We start from the raw sequence: 22,952 nt of genomic DNA on the forward strand, positions 1-22,952 counted from the left end.
CTCTGATCCAGACAGAGAACACAATCGACCCCAAGGTAGTGTAGTGCCTGGGAGAAGACCAATGGCACAATCATAAGGACGGTGTGGGGGAAGGGAAGTAGCACGTGCTTTACTGAACACTTTCAGAAGGTCAAGGTAGTCTGTGAGGATAGCACAGACATCTACAATCTTGTTAACATCCTGAGGAAGATGACTTGAGGAAGGATGTGCTACTTGAAGGCAGTGAGAATGGCAAAATGGGCTCCAACCCAAGATGGAGCTTGTGGTCCAATCAATCATCTGATTGTGTTTTTGAAGCCAGGAAAATCCCAAAACAACCAGAACATGGGAGATGGAATGAGGAACTGTATTGTCTCACTGTGGTTACCAGAAATCCGTAATTGAACGGACACAGTACTACGGGTGACTTCCCCTATATAGTGGCCGTCCAGTGCCCTAGCATCCATGGGCACAGAGAGAGGCTGAATGGGAATACCAAGCTCCGAAGCTATCGTGGCATCCATAAGATTTTCATCAGCCGCATAGTTAATGAGCACTCGGAGAGACTTAGATTGGTCTCCCCACAGCAAAATCACAAAAAAAGATGTGCAGGTGATGGGAATTAGGGAACCCAATCTGGCTCACCAGAGTACTTGTACCCACCAGAGACAAGGGTTTCCTAACAGGGCTGGTAGTTATATAAGGTCCTGCCCCTCCACAGTACAGACAACAGCCTACGTGAGCGTTCCCCAACTGATAATCTAGCTCTTCACAGTTGCATAGGCTCAGGAGTATCCAACTCATCCATCGTTGATGATTCTCAGGGAACCTCGGTTGTCTTCGGCTCTCCTTGGAAATACACACTTTGGGGATTTCCGGATTCCTTAGGACGAGTGCCAGCATCAGACAAACAAGTGTTCCCAAGGCCCGACCTCCATGAACTCTCAGCGGCCAATGTGCAAAAATCTACTGCATAGTCTGCCACACTATGGGAGTTCTGATGTACCTGCAGTAGTTTCCAGACATTAGTTTTATTAAATACACCATCTTCGATTGGTCTGACGGGAATGAAGAGGGCTGGAGTTCGGAGATGAGGAAGCACTGGGAAAGGAACGGCCGGCAGGCAGGTACCAGAATCGCCTGCATAACGCTCCGGAGGAGGTAAGCGGGGTTCTCGGGGAGCCGGAGTAGGTGGACTAAATCCACCAGTAGTAAAAAGGTTACTGGGTGGTTGGGAGGTCTCAGAGGGGACGTGCTGCCTATGAGCTGATTCACAGATTTGCTCCATTATAGCCTTGAACCCTTGGTCGTGGCGTTCTGTCAGGGAATGCAGCCCTTCCAAAAGGCTCTGAAGCAGCTCCTCATGCCTCCCAATGGTGGTACCCTGCAGGGAGGCAGTGTGACGGAACTGGTCCAAGTCTGCTGGGTCTGTCATGGCCAGTTCGTACTATAAGGACACAAAGGGAGACCCAAATGCAGACACAGGAAGCAGATGGTTGAGCGCCGATATTTATTAATCCAAGGGGTAGGCAAAAGGTAGGTCGGGGACAGGCGAGAGTTCGTAAACTGGGTCAGAGTCCAAAACAGTACCAGACGAAAGGCAGTCTCGAGGTCAGTGCAGGCAGGGGTTCAGTAACTAGATCATAGTCCAAACAGTACAAGGTGATAGGCAGGCTCGAAGACAGAACAGGCATACTGGTCAGGCAGGCGAGTTCGGAGTCAGGACAGACAAGGGTCGAAACCAGGAGGACTAGAACCAATAGAGACTGGGAAAAAATAGGAGCAAGGAAAACTGCTGGCTGACTTGGCAAACAAGATGAACTGGCACAGAGAGAGGAAACACAGGGATATATACACCGGGGATAATAAGCGACATCTGGAGGGGGTGGAGACAATCACAAGTACAGGTGAAACAGATCAGGGTGTGACAGCCCCAGGTCATGATTAGTTGTGCAGTGTAATGTTTAAGCGTCCACCTGATGAGGTCATACATGTTCTCCTGGGATTATTTAAAACGATTTGGAGTGAGGGGGTTATACTCTTCTTCTTGGAAATGTGCAGTAATCTGCAGAAGCTCCTCAGAGGAGGAAGGGGGGGGACCATCCTCTAAAACATAAAAAAGTTATCCTTTTTAGATGAAACTATACTAAATATATTCACGTCACCAAATAATTGATTAAAACTGTTTTGCAATGAAGGTCTACAGTAGCATCATGGTGTAGCCGGAGGACAGCTATCTTTCATCCTCTTCTTGGTACATTGACTTCAATACAAAACCTAGGACGCTCGTTGTTCTCACCCCCTTCCACAGACTTCCACAGTAATTATGACAACTTCCGGAGGACGTCCTCCAACCTATCAGAGCTTTTGCAGCATGAACTGACATGTTGTCCACCCAATCAAAGGATCAGAGAATGAATCTAGTACTGAAAGCACACGCTACAGCTAGCTAGCACTGCAGTGCATAAAATGTGTGTCACGTTCTGACCTTTATTTCCTTTGTTTTGTCATTATTTAGTATGGTCAGGGCGTGAGTTGGGGTGGGCAGTCTATGTTAGTTTTTCTATGATTTGGGGACTTCTATGTTTCGGCCTAGTATGGTTCTCAATCAGAGGCAGGTGTCATTAGTTGTCTCTGATTGAGAATCATACTTAGGTAGCCTGGGTTTCACTGTTTGTTTGTGGGTGTTTGTTTCCATGTCTGTGCTTTTCACCACACAGTACTGTTATCGGTTTTCGTTCGTTCCATGTTTATTGTCTCCCTGTCCGGCGCTGCCGGAGTCATCCTTCACCCCGGCGCTGCCGGAATCTCCCCTCCATTCGGGACCCATTTCTAGGGTCCCCAGTCCGAGGTCGGCGGCGAGGGTCGCCGTGTTTAGGATGCCACGGAGGCAGACAATGGACACTTACCACGCCGCATATTGGTCCTCCGATCCTTCTCGCCTCTCCTCTTCAGATGAAGAGGAGGAAAACCCTTACAATGTGATGAATAGTTGACTCAAAGAGAGGGAAAGACAATATTTGAACAGTTTTGAACAAATTAATTGAAGGAGAAGCAGGTTTCACTTAATGTTTCTTAGCTAGCAAATGCATCTGGCTAGTTTAGTTACTCAAACACTTGGCTCAAACAGAGGGATGCTATATTAGCTAGCTGGCTATGACTATCCAACACAACACTGGAACTCTTCCAAACCAAGGTAAGCTTTTGGTTTTATTAATTTATTGCCACCGGGGCCCGCCGGTGTAACTGCTTATTGACTATACAATGTAACATTACTGCATGATTGTAGCGGGTTGACTAGCGCATTAATTCTATTTTCTATGATGACTAGGACGTTACTTTAGCTAATATGGGGACAACGATGTAGGCTATGTGTAGAGGTTATGACTTGGTTTGGAAAGGTTTTTTCGCCTGGTCACATACAGCTGATGTGTTGTTCATTGAAGTCCACAATCGAAGGGAAAAGGTGAGAGGAGGAGAGTGCAAAGATGCAAGAAGAAATACAACGTGGCTGCTATGAAAGTGAACTGTGTTTGAGTGATCAGGGGTGTATTCATTCCCACCAATTCTGTTGAAAAACATTTCTTAAACGGAAGAAAATTAAACGAGGATAAAAAAATACCTGAATTTGTCCAATAAACTCTCGTTTGCAACTGTTGGACTAATGATTACACCCTAGATAAGCTAGATGCAGGCACGAGTATGAAAGGCGGAATTGAATGTGTCACTGTCTGTCCATGTGTGTCACGACTCCTACCGAAGGTGGCTCCCCTTCCTGTTCAGGTGGCGCTCGTCGTCACCAGCCTACTAGCTGCGACTGATCCCTTTTCCCCCTTTTCTGTTTATTAGTTGCACCTGTGTTTAGTTAGGATAATTGGTTGGGCTTTATTTACCAGCCGGCCCTCCTGCTGGTTGTGCGGGATTATTTTCAGTGTACGGTTGTACACGACTGAAGGTGTGTATTTTGCTGTACTGTTTAAAGTTCCCCTTGTTTGGGGCGTTTGTTTGGGTTGGCGTCGTTTCGCCGGTGTGGTGTATTAAAAGTAGTGCTACCCTGAACTCTCTGCATCCTGCGCCTGACTTCTTCCTCCACTACACCCCGGGCGTTACAATGTGTCACTGTCTGTCATCTTAAAATGTCTCTCGACCTGTGTGCACCTACATTGTAGTACAGGTACAAGGAAAATTAGAGTATCATGTAGTAAGTAGCCTAAACCTATCAATGTTACATTGAACTGGGTGAATGGAATATGAATAACAGTCATCCAACGTGCTGTAATAGAAATAAGGCCATGCTCATGACAAAACAATTCGTCCTCCTACTGGCAGTAATATTACCTTTTGTAAAGCCTGGTAAAGACCCTTCATGTGCTGGTTGTTAAACCGATGGAAAAGATTGTCATATTTCCTGGAACTAAAAAAAAACACATTTTAATTTAACTAGGCAAGTCAGTTAAGAACAAATTCTTATTTACAATGACGGCCTACCACGGCCAAACCTGGACGACGCTGGCCCAATTGTGCACCGCCCTATGGGACTCCCAGTCAAGACCGGATGTGATGCAGCCTGGATTCAAATCAGTTACTGCAGTGACACCTCTTGCACTGAGATGCAGTGTCTTAGACCACTGCGCCACTCGGGAGCCCCATAGAGATTTATTGAGTCAATGTCAAAGTGGATTCTGTACAGGTAGATCAACTTCAGTGATCAATGAAGTTGGAAAACTCTGGTTATGAAAGAAGTAATGGCTACTGTCTTTTTTGACATTGAAAACCTTGTGACACTATGTGGAGAGAAGGCCTACTTATTAAGATGGAAAGACTTGGTATTGGTGGGAGATTATATACCTGGATTTTGGCATTCTTATTTAATCACTCTTTTCGAGTTAAAATAGGATCTATTTGATCTGAACCACATTATTAATCACAATGTTGAACAAAATAGGACCGATAGCACTGCCTTAAGGAATACCATTGTCAACTCCATAGTTGGCGAAGTCTTGCGCTATGTTCTTCTCGAAGAATAAAGTTGCTGATAATCTACAGTTGTTTCTGTACGGACAACAGCCTGTGGGGAGGGTTTCTAAGTACAAATATTTGGGTCTATGGTTCAATGAGCGATATATGGAAAGATAATGTCATAAATGTTGAAACAAAGTGTAAGAAGGTGGTGAATCTTATGCGCTCAGCCTCTGGTTATGAATGGGGTGCGACAGACATTCGTTGATGGATGTTTTATAGAGCTCTGATTAGGACGACAACTGATTACGGGTGTATAGTTTATGGAACAGAGGTGAAGACTAGGCTTCAGAGGCTGGACAGAATCCAGTATATAGTGTTATGTTTGTTCCATGTATAATGACAAACCGGGCATAGGTTTAACTACTTTTAATAAACAGCTAGGAACATACTTGTGTAGCCATGCAGGGCTACTTCAACTCCCCCACCCTTACATAGCTTGCTGGGTAACGTAGTCTTAATGTTATTAACACCGAATAACAAATATTCCTTTATGTTACGCCCTGACCGTAGAGAGCTTTTTATGTCTCTATTTTTGGTTTGGTCAGGGTGTGATTTGGGTGGGCATTCTATGTTCATGTTTCTATGTTTTTTATTTCTTTGGCCAGGTATGGTTCCCAATCAGGGACAGCTGTCTATCATTGTCTCTGATTGGGAATCATACTTAGGTAGCCCCCCCTCCTTCTGTGTGGGATCTTGTTCTTTGTTTGTGTGCAATTAGTTTGCACAAGGAAGCTGTCATCTCCCCCTGCTCCACTAGCTGCTGGTAGATATTGAATCTCTGCCTGTTAAACGTTTCCAATTGTCAGCTAGATTGCCTGTTAACTGCATAGGAGTAGGAGGACTAAGCCTATCCATGACGGGAAACACTCAGAGAACAGGTACAGTTTCAATTTGTCTTACTTCGGTAAGTTACTCATCAACTTGCTCGTCAACAGATTCCCATGCAGCAGCCCCGTTCTCACTGCTGCGACTCGTTGGCATCGCTCTTGCTAGCTAGCATCTTCCGACTACTCACGTCACTTCACTTGTGACAGAATGTTCCATTTCCGTCGTGGAAATTTGCGGACTTAATCGTTTTTTCTCTCTCTTCATAGTGTCTGACACCATGTTATGTTTGTTCCTTGTATAATTACAAACCGGGGCATAGGTTTAACTACTTTTAATATTTGTATTTATTAGGGATCCCCATTAGCTGCTGATAAAATAGTGAACTATGCTTGTACTGAATGAGCTAAAGATAAAACAGTACATAATTTAACATCCCTACATATCCACAGCACAAAATGTTCAATACCACCACCATACAACAATATCACAATGTGTGCATATGCATGTGTTTGTACCTTTGTGTGTCTCTTCACAGTCCCCGTTGTTCCATAAGGTGTATTTTTACCAGCTTTTTCAATCTCATTATACTGCTTGCATCAATTACCTGATGTGGAATAGAGTTCCATGTAGTCATGGCTCTATGTAGTACTGTGTGCCTCCCACAGTCTGTTCTGGGGACTGTGAAGAGACCTGTGGTGACATGTCTTGTTGGGTATGCATAGGTGCCCGAGCTGTGTGCTAGTATTTTAATCAGACAGCTCGATACATTCAGCTCGTCAACACCTCTTACAAAAACAAGTAATGATGAAGTCAATCTCTCTTCCACTTTGAGCCATGAGAGATTGACATGCATGTCATTACTGTTATCTCTCCGTGTACTTTAAGGACCAGCCGTGCTGCCCTGTTCTGAGCAAACTGCAATTTTCCCAAGTCCCTCTTTGTGCCACCTGACCACACGACTGAACAGTAGTCTAGGTGCAAGAGAACTAGGGCCTGGAAGACCTGCCTTGTTGATAGTGTTGTTAAGAAGGCAGATACTTCAGCTAGCAATATACTCGTTTAGCCATGCAAGGCATATTTCAACTCCCCCACCCTCTCATAGCTTGTTGATCGAACCTTGGTAGAGAAAAGGAAAGATTGGTCAGAAGTCAGTGATAGAGGGAAATTGGTTGATAATTGCATTGATAAAGTTTTTATGTATTTTTAGAGATTTTCAAAGATGAATCTAAGGATCCAAATAGTGGACGCACAGGAGCAGGTGTGAAATGCATTTCAATTAACAGGTGTGCCTTGTTAATTTGGAATTTTCTTCTTAATGCGTTTGAGCCAATCAGTTGTGTTGTGACAAGGTATGGGTGGTACACAGATAGCCCTATTCGGTAAAATACCAAGTCCTTATTATGACAAGAACAGATCAAATAAGCAAAGAGAAACAACAGTCCATCATTACTTAAAGGCATGAAGGTCAATCAATCCAGAAAATTTCAAGAACTTTGAAGCCGCAAAATCCATCAAGCGCTATGATGAAACTGTCATGAGGAAAGGAAGACTCAGTCACCTCTGCTACAGAGGATAAGTTCATTAGAGTTAACTGCACCTCAGATTGCAGCCCAAATACATGCTTCACAGAGTCCAAGTAACAGACACATCTCAACATCAACTGTTCAGAAGAGACTGCGTGAATCAGGCCTTCATGGTCGAATTACTGCAAAGAAACCACTACTAAAGGACACTAATAAGAAATGTAATACTTGTGCACAAGTTCTACTTAAAATATCAAAGGGTCCCAAAAGGCACTCAATTTGTGGAACAACCCATATATTCCTTCCATGTAGTGTTTGCTTGCCACCTGCTTCTGCTTGCTCTTTAGGATGGTTTTATGGCACTGGGCTGGGTTATGGTTTTGTCTAGGGTACAGCTGTCAAATTTGACTTTTGGTAGCAGGTTTAGGAGAACTTGCACAGCAAGTTAGGATAATTGGGTTCAGGTTAGGAAAAGTGTTAGCTAAAATAAAAACGTTTGAAATCAATTTTACAAACGCTGTATCATTTCTAGACATAACCCTGGGTTATTGTCATGGTGTAAAGTACTTCAACCAATGTCAAAAAGGACTTGCATACATTTCCTTGACTGATAGGCCTACTAACAGCAGTGTTCAAGTGATTGGCACCAGATCCCTGAGTGGCCTCATGAGCAGTGGAGAAAGTATGACAGCTGGGTGGTATTCATTACAACATATTCTGTTGCAAAACGCGGAAGCGAACGGAATGGGGAGGGACCTACCTAGAATTTCTCCAGTAGAAACTCTCGTTTTAACTGTTTAATTTCAAGGACAAACTGTTCTGTGTTTTTCTGTTAAGGATTTTAGCTACATGGCTGCTGGTGAGAGTAACACTGGATGGGTTACTGGTCATCCAGCCTGATCTTCAAATAGAAACGAGGCAAGCCCTTGTCCAATGAAAGGAAGAACCGGAAAGGAAATCTAACACCATACAAGAGCCGACTTGAGCAAGTATATGTTCTTGTGATAGCCTGCGCCTCCTTTCCCAGAACAGAAGTGAACTTGCTTCTGAAAAGAGGCTGGTGGTTGGTTAGATTAGCGTCATGAATGCAACAGTGTCCCAGCAGCAACACTATCACTTCCGGTGTTTCGATTTTGCCTTCAAAATAAAAGTCTGCAGTAAAACACTCTTTCTATGATACAGTACGAAATCAATCATTTTTTGCAAACACTTTCTAAACTAAAGCAAATTACTACTTTATATAAGATGCATAATATTATAAGGTGGAGCACACTGAGAAATTGTTGGAGCTTAAGTAAATGAATGTAAAGAACATAATATTCTACAGACCCAATTGATCTATATAGGGTGTTATGTCTTGGCTGACAGGAGTCTAAATACCCAGCAGGACTTTCTACTCCACCCATTCCATTGGTTCCAATGCAATACACTGTGGGTCTATAAATTACATATTGGCTTGCAGAGAGAGGAATATGCTATTCTATGTGCCAATGTAAAAGTGGGGTTCGGTAATACTCAATAAGATCTGTAGAATCTATATATGGTGTTAGTTCATGGGGCTCTGAATAATACTGTGTGCTGAACAATAGTGTGTGGCTGTAGATTTAAGTCAAAATTGTAACTCGGAGACTCAGAATCATTCACTGTATTTTTGGTAATCAACTCCAGTGTAGATTTGGCCTTGTGTTTTAGTTTATAGTCCTGCTGAAAGGTGAATTCATCTCCCAATGTCTGGTGGAAAGCAGACTAAACCAGGTATTCCACTAAGATCTTGCCTGTGCTTAACTCCATTCTGTTTATTTTATCTGGAAAAACTACCCAGTCCTTAACGATTACAAGCATACCCATAATATGATGCAGCCACCACATAGCTTGAAATATGGAGAGTGATACTCAGTAATGTGTTGCATTGGATTTGCCCCAAACATAACACTTTGTATTTAGGACAAAAAGTTAATTGCTTTGCCACATTTTTTACAGTATTACTTTAGTACTTTCTTGCAAACAGGATGCATGTTTTAGAATATTTTCATCCTGTACAGGCTTCCTTCTTTTCACTGACATTTAGATTAGAATTGTGGAGTAACTACGAAGTTTTCTCCAGGGGATGGATGAACAACAATCACAGCCATTCAATTCTGTAACTGTTTTAAGTCACCATTGGCCTCATGGTGAAATCCCTGAGCGGTTTCCTTCCTCTCCAGCAACTGAGTTAGGAAGGACGCCTGCATAGTTGAAGTGACTGGGTGTATTGATACACCATTCAAAGTGTAATTAAGAACTCCACCAAGCTATGCTCAAAGGGATATTCAATGTTTAGGTCCTTCTTTGTGAGACATTGGAAAACCTCCCTGGCTTTGTGGTTGAATCTCACTGCTCGAATGAGGGACCTTACAATTATCTGTATGTGTGGGGTACAGAGATGAGGTAGTCTTTCAAACATGTTAAACACCATTATTGCACACACAGTGATTCCATGCAACTTGTATGACTTGTTAAGCACATTTTGTTACTCCTGAACTTATTTATGCTTGCCATAACAAAGGGGTTGAATACTTGTTGACTCAAGACATTTCAGCTTTTCATTTTTAATGAATTAGTAAAAAAAATTGTAAAAGATTATTCCACCTTGACATTATGGGGTATTGTGTGTCGGCCAGTGACAAACAAATCTAATTTTAATTAATGTGTTCCATATACAGTGATTCACATTGTGGCCAATGGAATCAAAATCAAATAACATTTTATTTGTCAAATGCACCGAATACAACAGTGAAATGCTTACTTACAAATCCTTAACCAATAATGCAGTTTTATTTTTTAATCGAAATATATAACAAAATTAAGGAGCAACAATAAACTAACAATAGCGAGTCTATATACAGGGGGTTCCGGTACAGAGTCAATGTGCTGGGGGCACGGATTAGTTGAGGTAATATGTACATGTAGGTAGTGGTAAAGTGACTATGCATAGATAATAAACAGAGAGGAGTAGCAGTATAAAAATAGGGGATGGGATGGGGACTAAACAAATAGTCCGGGTAGCCATTTTATTAACTGTTCAAGAGTCTTATGGCTTGGGGTTAGAAGCTGGTTAGAACCCATTTTGACCTACACTTAGCGCTCCAGTACCACTTGCTGTGCGGTAGCAGAGAGAACAGTCTGACTGGGGTGGCTGGGGTATTTGGCAATTCTTTGGGCCTTCCTCTGTATTGAGGTTCTGGATGGCAGAAAGCTTGGCCCAAGTGATGTTCTTGGCCGTATGCACTCCCCTCTGTAGTGCCTTGCGGTCGGAAGGCCGTGCAGTTGCCATACCAGGCGGTGATGCAACCAGTCAGGATGCTTTCGATGGTGCAGCTGTAGAGGATCTGAGGACCAATGCCAAATATTTTCAGTCTCCTGAGGGGGAATGAGGTGTTGAAAGTGTTCCACAGGGATGCTGGCCCATGTTGATGCCAATGCTTCCCACAATTGTGCCAAGTTGACTGAATGTCCTTTGGTGGTGGAACATTCTTGATATACAGGTGCCATGCCAAATCTTTTCAATCTCCCGAGGGGGAATATGCATTGTCATGCCCTCTTCACGACTGTCTTGATGTGTTTGGACCATGATAGTTTGTTGTTGATGTGGACACCAAGGAACTTGACGATCTCAACCTGCTCCACTACAGCCCCGTCGATGAGAATGGGGGTGTGCTCGGTGCTTGTTTTTCTGTAGTCCACAATCATCTCCTTTGTCTTCATCACGTCTCTGACCTTCTCCCTATAGGCTCTCTCATCGTTGTCAGTGATCACAGTGATTTGCCGATGACACAATCACTGTTGTGTCATCGGCAAACTTAATGATGTTGATGGAGTCGTGCTTGGCCATGCAGTCATGGGTGAACAGGGAGTACAGGAAAGGGACGCACCCCTGAGGGGCCCCTGTGTTGAGGATCAATGTAGTAGATGTGTTGTTACCTACCCTTATCACCTGGGGGCGGCCCGTCAGGAAGTCCAGGATACAGTTGCAGAAGTAGGAGGTCCAGGGTCCTTAGCTTAGTGATAAGCTTTGAGGGCACTATGGTGTTGAAGCTGTAGTCAATGAATAGTATTCTCAGGTAGGTATTCCTTTTGTCCATGTGGGAAAGGGTAGTGTGGACTGCAATAGAGTGCATCATCTGTGAATATGTTGGGGCGGTATACAAATTGGAGTGGGTCTAGGGTTTCTGGGATAATTGTGTTGATGTGAGCCATAATCAGTCCTTCAAAGTACTTCATAACTACAGACGTGTGGTACGGGTCGGTCTTCATTTAGGCAGGTTACATTTGTGTTCTTGGGCACAGGGACTATGGTGGTCTGCTTGAAACATGTTGGTATTACAGACTGTCAGGGACAGGTTGAAAATATCAGTGAAGACACTTGTCAGTTGGTCAGCGCATGCTCAGCGCATGCTCGGTGTACAAGGCTTTACAGCGAAAGCACCACAAACTATTATGTTAGGTCACCACCAAGTCACAGAAAAACACAGCCATTTTTCCAGCCAAAGAGAGGAGTCACAAAGCAAAAATGGAGATGAAATGAATTACTAACCTTTGATCTTCATCAGATGACACTCATAGGACTTCATGTTACACAATACATGTATGTTTTGTTTGATAAAGTGCAAAAATCACATTTTACATTGGTGCGTTATGTTCAGTAGTTCTAAAATATCCGGTGATTTTTTTTTTTCAGAGAGCCATATCAATTTAACCAAATACTCATCATAAATGTTGTTGAAAATGCAAGTGTTATACATGGAATTAGAGATATACTTCTCCTTAATGCAACCGCCTTGTCAGATTTTTAAAAAACTTTACGGAAAAAGCAAACCATGCAATCTGAGTACAGCGTTCAGACAACCAAGCAGCCAAAAAGATATCTGCCATGTTGTGTAGTCAACATTAGTCAGAAATAACATGATAAATATTCACTTACCTTTGATGATCTTCATCAGAATGCACTCCCAGGAATCCCAGTTCCACAATAAATGTTTGATTTGTTCGATAAAGTTCATAGTTTATGTACAAATAGCTTCTTTTGTTAGGGCGTTTGGTAAACAAATCCAAACGCGCGTGCAGTTCCAGCCGAACGTCGGACAAAAAGTTCAAAGTTAGTTTGACATTTAATGTAATATAAGTAGAATCAATCTTTAGGATGTTATCATAAATCTTCAATAATGTTCCAACTGTAGAATTCCTATGTCTGTAGAAAAGCAATGGAACGAGAGCTGACTCTCTCGTGACCGCGCGTCGCGAGCCTGTGGCACTCTGCCAGACACCTGGCTCAATCCCTTCTCATTCTCTCCCCCTTCACAGTAGAAGCCTCAAACAAAGTTCTAAAGACTGTTGACATCTAGTGGAAGCCTTAGGAAGTGCAACATGACTCCATTTACACTATTGGAATGGCAGAGTTGAAAAACTACAAACCTCAGATTTCCCACTTCCTGGTTGGATTTTTCTTAGGTTTTCGCCTACCATATGAGTTCTGTTATACTCAGACATCTTTCAAACAGTCTTAGAAACTTCAGAGTGTTCTATCCAATACTACTAATAAAATGCATATATTAGCATCTGGGATAGAGTAGAAGGCAGTTTACTCTGGGCACCTTATTCATCCAAGCTACTCAATACTGCCCCCTGTCACCAAGAAGTTAACCCTTTGCTTGTTTGTTGCTTCGTCAGGAGGGCATAGCGGGATTTCTTACAAGCATCCTGGTTAAAGTCCCGCTCCTTGAAAGCGGCAGCTCTACTCTTTAGCTCAGTGTGGATGTTGCCTGTAATCCATTGCTTCTGGTTGGTATGTACGTACGGTCACTGTGGGAACGATGTCATCGATGCACTTCGTGATAAAGCCATGGGAAGAATCCCGGAACATATTCCAGTCTGTGATAGGAAAACAGTCCTGTAGCTTAGCATCTGCGTCCTTTGATCTGCGCCCTCTGACCTTGAATGAGTCACTGGTACTTCCTGCTTTAGTTTTTGCTTGTAAGCAGGAATAAGGAGGATAGAGTTATGGTCAGATTTGCCAAATGGAGGGCGAGGGAGAGCTTTGTGTGTGGAGTAAAGGTGGGCTAGAGCTTTTTTTCCTCTGGTTGCACATTTTGATTATTATTATACCTTTATTTCAACAAGGAACACAGACTGAGACCAAGGTCTATTTTACAGCTGGGCCCTGGTATACATGTATACACATACAATGATTAAGAAACTACACAAGACAAACAAAGATCACAGATGAGACAAAAAAAAATTCAGCAGCAGATTGTTACATTTACCCACAGGTTATTCCCCTAACAGCACAAGAACTTGCATTACCCGACGCAAGCAATAGAAGAAGAGAAAATCCTCCAATAAATGTTCAAAATGGGCAAGGGGGACAAGAGTCTCAGGTTTACGTTTAGTCTGCAGGCTATTCGTCATCACACCCACAGGTGTCATTTAGCAGACGCTCTTATCCAGAGCGACTTACAAATTGGTGCATTCACCTTACGACATCCAGTGGAACAGCCACTTTACAATAGTGCATCTAAATCTTTTGGGGGGTGAGAAGGATTACTTATCCTATCCTAGCTATTCCATAGGCAAGGAGTGTAACAGGAAAAGGCAGCCATACCCAATTCTGTGGAAATCGCATGGGCCTCAAGTGTAATCCATGCTTCAGACCTAGTTTTAGGAATTATAATTATAATGTTGATGAGTGATAAATAAGGTAGTTTATTCAGAAGTGCTTTATATGTTCTCGTCTCATGGACAGCGACGATCAACCACATTTTGATATAAAACACAGTGGTGAGTTCTGTAGCTAGCACCGGTAATAAACCTAAATGCACAATGATAAGTAGACTCCAGCGATTTTTAAGTGTGGATGCCGTAGCATGCATGTAGATAATATCCCCATAATCTATAACAGACATAAAAGTAGCTTGCACAATTTGTATTCTATTTGTAGAGGACAAACATGTCCTGTTTCTATAGAGGAAGCCTAGCTTGATTTTTAGCTGTTTAAAGTTCATCAATATGCATTTTAAAAGCCAGTTTATCATCCAACCGTATTTATATGCAGAGACCTGATTAATTCGAGAGCCATCTCAGCACGTAAGTGTATTTTCAAACAACTTTTTGAACCTATTAAAAATCATAAAATGTGTTTTTCTTTGCATTTAATTTTTTTTTAACCTTTTATTTAACTAGGCAAGTCAGTTAAGAACAAATTCTTATTTTCAATGACGGCCTAGGAACAGTGGGTTAACTGCCTGTTCAGGGGCAGAACGACAGATTTGTACCTTGTCAGCTCGGTTTGAACGCTCGGTTTGAACGCTCTAACCACTAGGCTACCCTGCCACCCCAGGGTAGCCTGGAAGCCTATTTAAGTTTCAGCTGTATAAAAGACCCTTGTAATATCTTAACATCTGTCTCCAATTGTGATAATGCTTGGTCAGCCATTGAAGCGATAGAGTACATGATAGTGTTATCAGCATATACGTAAATTTTACACTTATCTCATCACCGATATTGATTATGTAGAGAGTGAACAGTAATGGACCAAGTATAGAACCTTGTGGGACCCCTTTAACCAACTCCAATGGCTCTGACTGGATGCCGTTGACTCTAACAGCCTGACTTCTATCCTTTAGATAGTCATGAAACCAACGACAGGCATCCGATCCCAGTCCTATTAACGACAGCTTACGCAAAAGTATCGCATGGTCTACAGTGTCAAAAGCTTTAGACAAATCTACAAGGCGTCACAGTACTTTCTATTATCTAGGGCATTAGTGATATCATTTACAACACGTACAGTGGCCGTAATGGTACTGTGTTTAGGTCTGAAGCCAGATTGATTGCTAGAAAGAGTATTGTTAACTGTTAAAAACTGATTTAAGTTTCCCTGCGTTGCCTCTGGATGAACATTTTCCTGTTTGCTTATGGCCCTATACAGCTTGTCTTAGTGCCAGTATCGGGTTGTGGTGGGAAATAGACAGCCACAAAAAATATAGAAACTCTTTTGGTAAATAGTGTGGTGAAACAGCTTATCATGAGATGCGAGCAATCTTGAGACTTCCTTAATATATGATTTTTGTGCACCAGCTGTGGTTTACAAATAGACACAGATCGCCACCCCTTGACTTACCGGATGCAGCTGTTCTATTAATGTACCGTTGGTAGGATGTCCTTGATCGGAGCTCATCCATTTTGTTATCCAATGATTGCACGTTGGCTAATAGGACTGATGGTAGAGTGTTTACTCACTCGTCTACAAATTCTCAGAAGGCAGACCTACCTTTTCTACATCTTTTCTTCACGCAAATGGGGATTTGGTCTCATACCTGAGAGAACAGTATACCCTTTGCGTCGGATTCATTAAAGAAAAAATCTTTGTCTAGTTCGAGGTGAGTAATCGCAGTTCCAATATCCAGAATAGATTTTCGGTCACAAGACATTATTTACAAAATAAGTTTAAAAAATAAGTAACAAATGAGAAAAAATGAACAGAATAACACAGTTGGTTAGGAGCATGTAAAACGGCAGCCAGCCCCTACAGCGCCATTCCATTATGGGTGCACTCTGTATTATTCAAAACTCCATGAAGAGACACCATGTATACATTCTACAGACCGCACTGAGTATTCCCTACAATACTTTTACCGTGCCACCCATAATAGTTTTTGCTCTATAAGCCAATATGTATTCCATATACAGTTATTTGCACTGTGGCCATTTATTTGACCTTGGAACATGTATTAAAACCCACATTTTATGCAAATGTCACTTAAATAGAAACAAATATGAATCATTGTTAATGTTTAGACAATTATTTTTCATAGATCATGAATAATACAGGTAATTGACAAGTTCCTACTATTAAGTGGAGGGCTTTTATTGCGGATGTTTCAAAATGATGTGAACCGGAAGTACTTTATTGTTGCTGAAGACACACTGATGTTGGTTAGCGTGTAAGGAAGACTAATTTTACGCATCTAACTAGATTGTTTAAGATCTTGGTTTTACGTCCTACGTTATTTGTTAGACGATTTGCGGACGAGTACAGGAGAGTATAGATAGCTACGCTATCAATATTACATTCACTAATTGGTAAGTCGACACATGCTAGCTGCTGGCTAACCACTTCTAAGGAATTACCTAGCTAGCCAGACATGTATATTTATACAATTATATTCATTATTCAATGTAAGTATGTAGCTAACTAGCCGGCTGGCTCAGTTTAAAATGTATAATAAGTTGTTTTGGTTTGTAAAAGTTGGCTGGCTAGCAAGCTAACGTTAGCTCGCTAACCTTTCTTGTGTCTGTCTTGTTACAGCAAATCAAATATGCCACATAAGCGTCGTTCCCAGTCTTGGACAGAGTTGAAAAAAGCAGGCAACGAATGCTTTAAAACTGGACAATATGGGGAGGCTGCCTGTCTTTACAGCCAGGCGATAAAAGATGTGGAGAAGTCAGGTAGGCAGCTAACTAGTCAGCTAACCAGTCAGAATAATCGGCTCAATGTTCTAGATTAGAATCTAGTGTTTTCTCTGATCTAGCTACGTGTTTAAAAAAAATATATTGTGCATAAATTAAGACACGTTTTCTGAAACCAGCACAAGCTTTCCATGTTCTGATTGTTACCACTGTAAATTAATTTACAGGAAAGAATTCAGAGGATCTTAGTATCCTGTATTCTAACCGTGCAGCCAGTTATCTGAAGGATGGAAATTGTGCAGAGTGTGTGAAGGACTGCACAGTGTAAGTAGCCTACATTGTAGATATGTTTTGTGGTAGGCCACGCAGACCTAGATCTTCTGCTCTATAGGTAGTTCTAGCCCAATATTGGACTAAAGGTGCACGATGTTAGTCCTTAGTCCAAGGACCTTACATGTTTTGTTTAAAGGGTGAATTGGCTCCTGGAAGCCTAAACAGCCAAATACTCCATCAAAACGTGAATCGATTCTCTATGGTTCTATAAATGTAAATCCCTCAACTCAAAATAATTTCAGAAATGCAAAATACAGTACACTTTTTAACTGGTTTTAACAGTTGCAGCTGACAGTATTTTTCAGTGACAACACGTTTGTGGTGTCAGTCTTTCGTTTACACACAGGTGTTCAGAGACACAGATGGCTAATTATCACAGGTAGTCCACTGTTTTCCATCTGTTTTCTTTAAACGAGCTGTGACATGGAAACATGGCTGTGGGAAGCCTAACCCTATAAAAGTGTATCAATTTAACCTTTTGTTTTTTGAAAATGATTTCTCGCCAATATGAAAGATGAGGTACTTATTCTTACAAAACCGTACTGCAAGCAATGCGTGTTAATGTTAAGATCGAGCGTCGTGGCTCTTAACTAAACTCCCCCCTACAGAAGACTCCTTCGTCCAATGATTTTTATGTGTAATGTAATGGAATTGAGTCATGATCAAGGGCTTCAGGTGGTTCATACTGCTGAAGTAACACTCTTAACTAAAACATATCAACATCATATTTTCCCAATACTTTAGTAGCTCATTACTTTGTTTGCTGTTGAATAGGTTCTGTATTTTTTTGTACTTACTACTGCAGCAACACTCGTACCTAAAACTTTTTATATTCTAGCTCTCTTGACTTGGTTCCATTTGGCATCAAGCCTCTCCTTCGCCGGGGTGCAGCGTATGAAGCCCTTGAGAGATACAGATTAGCCTACGTAGACTACAAGACGGCCTTACAGATAGACTGTCACATACCTGCAGCCCAAGATGGTACCAACAGGTATAACATGTTGCACATATCCATTTGAACTTATTTTTGTTCACTAAAAGCCTTGAAGTCCTTTAACTTCTGAAAACTTCTCAATGTCATGCATAGGGGGCATAATCAAGATGGTGGAATTGTGTACAACTGGATAACCCCTTTTCCTTCCAGAATGACAAAGTGTCTGACAGAGGTGGATGGACACTCCTGGCGAGAGAAGCTCCCACCCATTCCCATTGTTCCGATGGCCGTCAAGGAGAACTTTTCTCAGGCAACATGCCAAACGACACAACACAATGGCACCAGAGAAAAATATACATCTGGTTTGTCTGGTTTTGCTGTCCAAATATGGATAGAAACAGAACTGTTAATAATCTTTGCACAACCTGTAACAATTATATACACAAGTGTACAGAAATAGTAGTCCCAGAAATAAGATATCATTTTTTTCCCCCAGTCCCAGGAGAGGATGTCATTAAAAAAGCCCTATACCTGAAAGAGGAAGGCAATGCATTGGTGAAAAAAGCAGAGTACAAGAAAGCCATAGAGAAATACACTCAGAGCCTCAAACACAATCCCTCAGAAATCACAACCTACACAAATAGGTGAGGCTTATGTCTGTATGGTGTGTAGACAAATTGCCATAGAAACCTTGTATGGGAATTGTATTCCCATCTCTGCATTGTCATAATTCTATGAAATTGCCCAACTCCTGTCAGACTTGGAATGTGCATAATTCCTATGTTGGGACTAATTTGTACCTTTGTACTGAATAGGGCACTCTGCTACCTCTCTGTAAAGATGTACAAGGAGGCAGTGCGAGATTGTGGAGAGGCCCTGCAGCTCGACCCCGCTAATATCAAGGCGCTGTACAGACAAGCTCAAGCACACAAGGAGCTGAAAGTGAGAGTCTTTCCGATGAACAAGAAATGCAGTGTATATATTGTATGTACCTGTTTTAGCATTTTGTTTGATTTGTGTTAATTTTGCCCTTCAGGACTACAAAGCTTGCGTGGAAGATCTAAACAGCTTGCTGAAGGTTGAGCCAAAGAACACAGCCGCACAAAATTTACTGCTGAAAGTGCAAAATAAAAAGTGAGCTTGTGATTCGGATGCCTGTGGATGTGAAGGACCCTATGCTGACCTGGTGTACATGCCTGAAGTGCCTGTGTTCACTCACAGAAGCAGTTTTTCCTATCTATTTCCTGGCCTCTAACTTAAAGTGTAAGTTTTTTTTTTTACAACCAAATCTCTATTTTTGATGTGGAATTGATTTGCTCTTTGGGGAAAGTGTTTCTCTAAAAGAAGTGAAATCAGAAAAAAGGCTGTCTGGACCCTTCTGTAAAATGAAATTTACATGACAATTTTTTTAAAGATTTGGTTGTAAAAAATTGTTTAAACCCACTCAAGTTGGAGTATTGCTGTGACTACTAAAGAGGAAGCACAGTGAATGCATTGCATATTTAGCCTTCATGTACATCATGCAATCACTGCATGAAACTGGAAATATAGCATTCAACAATTGTTGAATAACAAGGACTATGCATCTGTACTGTATTTCCACTAGTATAATAACCGATTGTTCGATAAACATGTTTCATTTATGTTATGTCGTGATCAATAAAATGACTGTTGTAATTAAAGGGATAATTCACCCAAATAACAAAATTACATATTGGTTTGGTATTTTATTAGGATCCCCATTAACTGTTGCAAAAGCAGCAGCTACTCTTCCTGGAGTCCACACAACATGACATAATACTGCTGAAAGTGCAAAATAGACAAGGACAGAACTCTACATTTAAAAAGAAAAAAGGCACACAGCCTACATATCAATGAATACACACTATCTAGGTCAAGTAGGGGTGAGGTGTTGCTTTATTTGTTTTGTTTTTTAAACCAGGTTTGCTGTTTATTTGTGCAAATGAGATGGAAGTTCCATGCAATAAGGGCTCTATATAATATTGTATGCTTTCTTGAATTTGTTCTGGATTTGGACTGAAAAGGCCCCTGGTGGCATGTCTGGTGGGGTAAGTATGTCAGAGCTGTGTGTAAATTGACAATTTGGGATTTCCAACACATGTTTATTATAAAAAGAAGTGATGCAGTCAGTCTCAAGCTGCACATTTTGCTCTTCATTGTAAATCAGAGGGCTGATATAAATACAAGAGCGCCTGGCATGCATAGTATTTATATTTGCCCTCTGATTTACAATGAAGAGCAAAACGTGCCGCTCTGTTCTGGGCCAGCTGCAGCTGAACTAGGTCTTCCTTGCAGCACTGGACCACACGACTGGACAACAATTAATATTAGACAACTAGAGCCTGCAGATCTTGTTTTTTTTCGAGTGTGGTGTCAAAAAAGCAGAGCATCTCTTTATCACGGACAGACCTCTCCCCATCTTTACAACCATTGAATCTATATGTTTTGACCATGACAGTTTACAATCAAAGTAACGCCAAGTAATTTAGTCTCCTCAACTTGTTCAGCCACACCATTCATTACCAGATTCAGCTGAGGTCTAGAACTCGAATGATTTGTATCAAATACAATGATCTTAGTTTTAGAGATGTTCAGGACTAGTTTATTACTGGCCACCCATTCCAAAACAGACCAACTCTTTTGAGGGTTTCAGTGACTTCATTAGCTGTAAGCATGCTGAAAGTCTGTTAATTTGTTTACAGAGAAATATCCTTGTATTTGGCAAGACAATTTTTTTTTCCCCCAACAGTTTGCTAAGAGCTAGCAGCAAGCTTATAGGTCTGCTGTTCGAGCCAATTAAGGCCACTTTACCACTCTTGGGTAGCGGAATTACTTTAGCTTCCCTCCAGGCCTGAGGACAGACACTTTCCTCTAGGCTCAGATTAAACATGAGATAGGAGTGGCTATAGAGTCAACTACCATCCTCACTCTTTCTGCCCATAACTTCATTTAAAATACTCTTTATATCATTGACCTTGGCTTCCTAATACAGCTTATTCTATTGAGTTTAGTCACATTTCTCAATTTGCAGTAAGTCAGCCAGTCAGATGTGCAGCCAGACATATTAGCCACACCTTTTGCCCTGTCTCTTTCAACCATACAGTTTTTAAATTCCTTATCAATCCTTAATGAACCTTTCTAATGGTCAGTTTCGTAACACGTGCATGTTTATAAATAATTCAAAGAAGCAATTTCATAAATTCATCAAGTGTGGCGTTTGGATGCTCATTAATCAGACCAACAAATATTTTTAAAGCCATCCACATAAGAGTCACAGCAAAATCTTTTGTACGATCTTTATACACTATTTTAGGCCCGGCTGTTGGAACTTTGGCTTTCCTGGATATAGCCACTATATTGTGGATCACTGCATCCAATGGGTACAGCTACAGCTTTAGAACCAAGTTCTACAGTACTTATCATACCAGTCTATGGACAAGGTATGATAACAATCCATGCGTTGCTTTTGTTTACCTGGCCACTGTTTCTAATGCTAACTTTTTAGCATTTGTGGCACAAATCCACTGCAAGTCAATGGTACCTACTGTGCATTCGGAAAGTATTCAGACCCTTTGACCTTTTCCACATTTTGTTACATTACAACCTATTGTTTCTTTTCCTCAATCTACACACAATACCCCACAATAAAACATTTACAGAATGATCACATTTACATAGGTATTCAGACCCTTTATTCAGAACTTAGTTGAAGCACCTTTGGCAGCAATTACAGCCTAGAGTCTTCTTGGGTATGACAGTACAAGCTTGGCACACCTGTATTTGGGGAGTTTCTTCCATTCTTCTCTGCAGATCCTCTCAAACTGTTGTCAGGTTGAATGGGGAGCATCACTGCACAGCTATTTTCAGGTCTCTCCAGAGATGTTCGATCAGGTTCATGTGCGGGCTCTGGCTAGGCCACTCAAGGACATTCATAGAATTGTCCCGAAGCCATTCCTGCGTTGTCTTGGCTGTGTGCTTAGGGTCGTTGTCCTGTTGGAAGGTGAACCTTTGCACCAGCCTGAGGTCCTGAGAGCTCTGGAGCAGGTTTTCATCAAGGATCTCTCTGTGCTTAGGTCTGTTTATCTTTCCCTCGATCCTCCCAGTGCCTGCTGCTGAAAAACATCCCCATAGCACGATGATGCCACTACCATGCTTCACCATAGGGGTGGGGCCAGGTTTCCTCCAGACGTTACGCTTGGCATTGAGGCCAAAGAGTTCAATATTGGTTTCTTCAGACCAGAGAATCGTGTTTCTCATAGTCTGAGAGTCTTTAGTTAGTTGCCTTTTGGCAAACTCCAAGTGGGCTGTCATGTGCCTTTTACTGAGTAGCTTCCGTCTGATTGGTGTAGTACAGCATAGATCGTTGTCCTTCTGAAAGGTTCTCCCATCTCCACAGAGGAACTCTGGAGCTCTGTCAGAGTGACCATCGGGTTCTTGGTCGCCTCTCTGAGCAAGGTCCTTCTCCCCCGATTGCTCAGTTTGGCCGGGCGGCCAGCTCCAGGAAGAGTCTTGGTGGACAATTCCTTTGACCTCATTGCTTGGTTTTTGATCGGACATGCACTGCCAACTGTAGGACCTTATATAGACAGGTGTGTGCCTTTCCAAATCATGTCCAATCAATTGAATATACCACAGGTGGACCCCAATCAAGTTGTAGAAACATGTCAAGGATATTCAAAGGGTCTGAATACTTATGTAAATAAGGTATGTTTTTTTATTTGAAAAAAATGCTAAAACCCATTTTTTGCTTTGTCCTTATGGGTTATTGTTTGTAGATTGTGAATTGTTAGTTATTTAATTAATTTTTCCATTTTTAGAATAAGGCTGTAACGTAAGAAAAAGTCAAGGGGTCTTGACTTACTTCTCCA

At 41.7% G+C, this 22,952-nt stretch overlaps 1 protein-coding gene across 5 annotated transcripts; it reads left to right on the plus strand.

Annotated features, from left to right (window-relative positions):
• Window positions 1-5,699: 5,699 nt before the first annotated feature.
• Window positions 5,700-19,773, plus strand: LOC118388893 (mitochondrial import receptor subunit TOM34-like). Of its 5 annotated transcripts, none has more exons than XM_035778463.1 (9): window positions 5,700-5,879; window positions 8,190-8,341; window positions 16,696-16,835; window positions 17,024-17,120; window positions 17,968-18,120; window positions 18,274-18,425; window positions 18,560-18,707; window positions 18,879-19,005; window positions 19,100-19,773. In XM_035778463.1, exons 3-9 carry the CDS (start codon window positions 16,706-16,708, stop codon window positions 19,199-19,201), a joined length of 909 nt encoding a protein of 302 aa, XP_035634356.1. In that variant the 5' UTR covers window positions 5,700-5,879; window positions 8,190-8,341; window positions 16,696-16,705; the 3' UTR covers window positions 19,202-19,773. The 5 variants fall into 5 exon arrangements, with proteins under 5 accessions (XP_035634356.1, XP_035634355.1, XP_035634357.1 ...); XM_035778462.1 differs by having other exon boundaries at window positions 8,190-8,337; XM_035778464.1 differs by lacking the exon at window positions 8,190-8,341.
• The last annotated feature ends 3,179 nt before the right edge of the window (window positions 19,774-22,952 follow it).

Source organism: Oncorhynchus keta, chromosome 10, assembly GCF_023373465.1.
Source record: "Oncorhynchus keta strain PuntledgeMale-10-30-2019 chromosome 10, Oket_V2, whole genome shotgun sequence".
In the NCBI taxonomy this organism is placed as follows: domain Eukaryota; kingdom Metazoa; phylum Chordata; class Actinopteri; order Salmoniformes; family Salmonidae; genus Oncorhynchus; species Oncorhynchus keta.

Coding starts and splice junctions, on each gene's coding strand:
- LOC118388893 (XM_035778463.1), top strand. CDS start 16,706: ATGCCACATAAGCGTCGTTCCCAGTCTTGGACAGAGTTGAAAAAAGCA. Junction 18,708..18,878: donor ATCACAACCTACACAAATAG/GTGAGGCTTATG, acceptor TGTACTGAATAG/GGCACTCTGCTACCTCTCTG. Junction 19,006..19,099: donor AAGCACACAAGGAGCTGAAA/GTGAGAGTCTTT, acceptor TTTGCCCTTCAG/GACTACAAAGCTTGCGTGGA.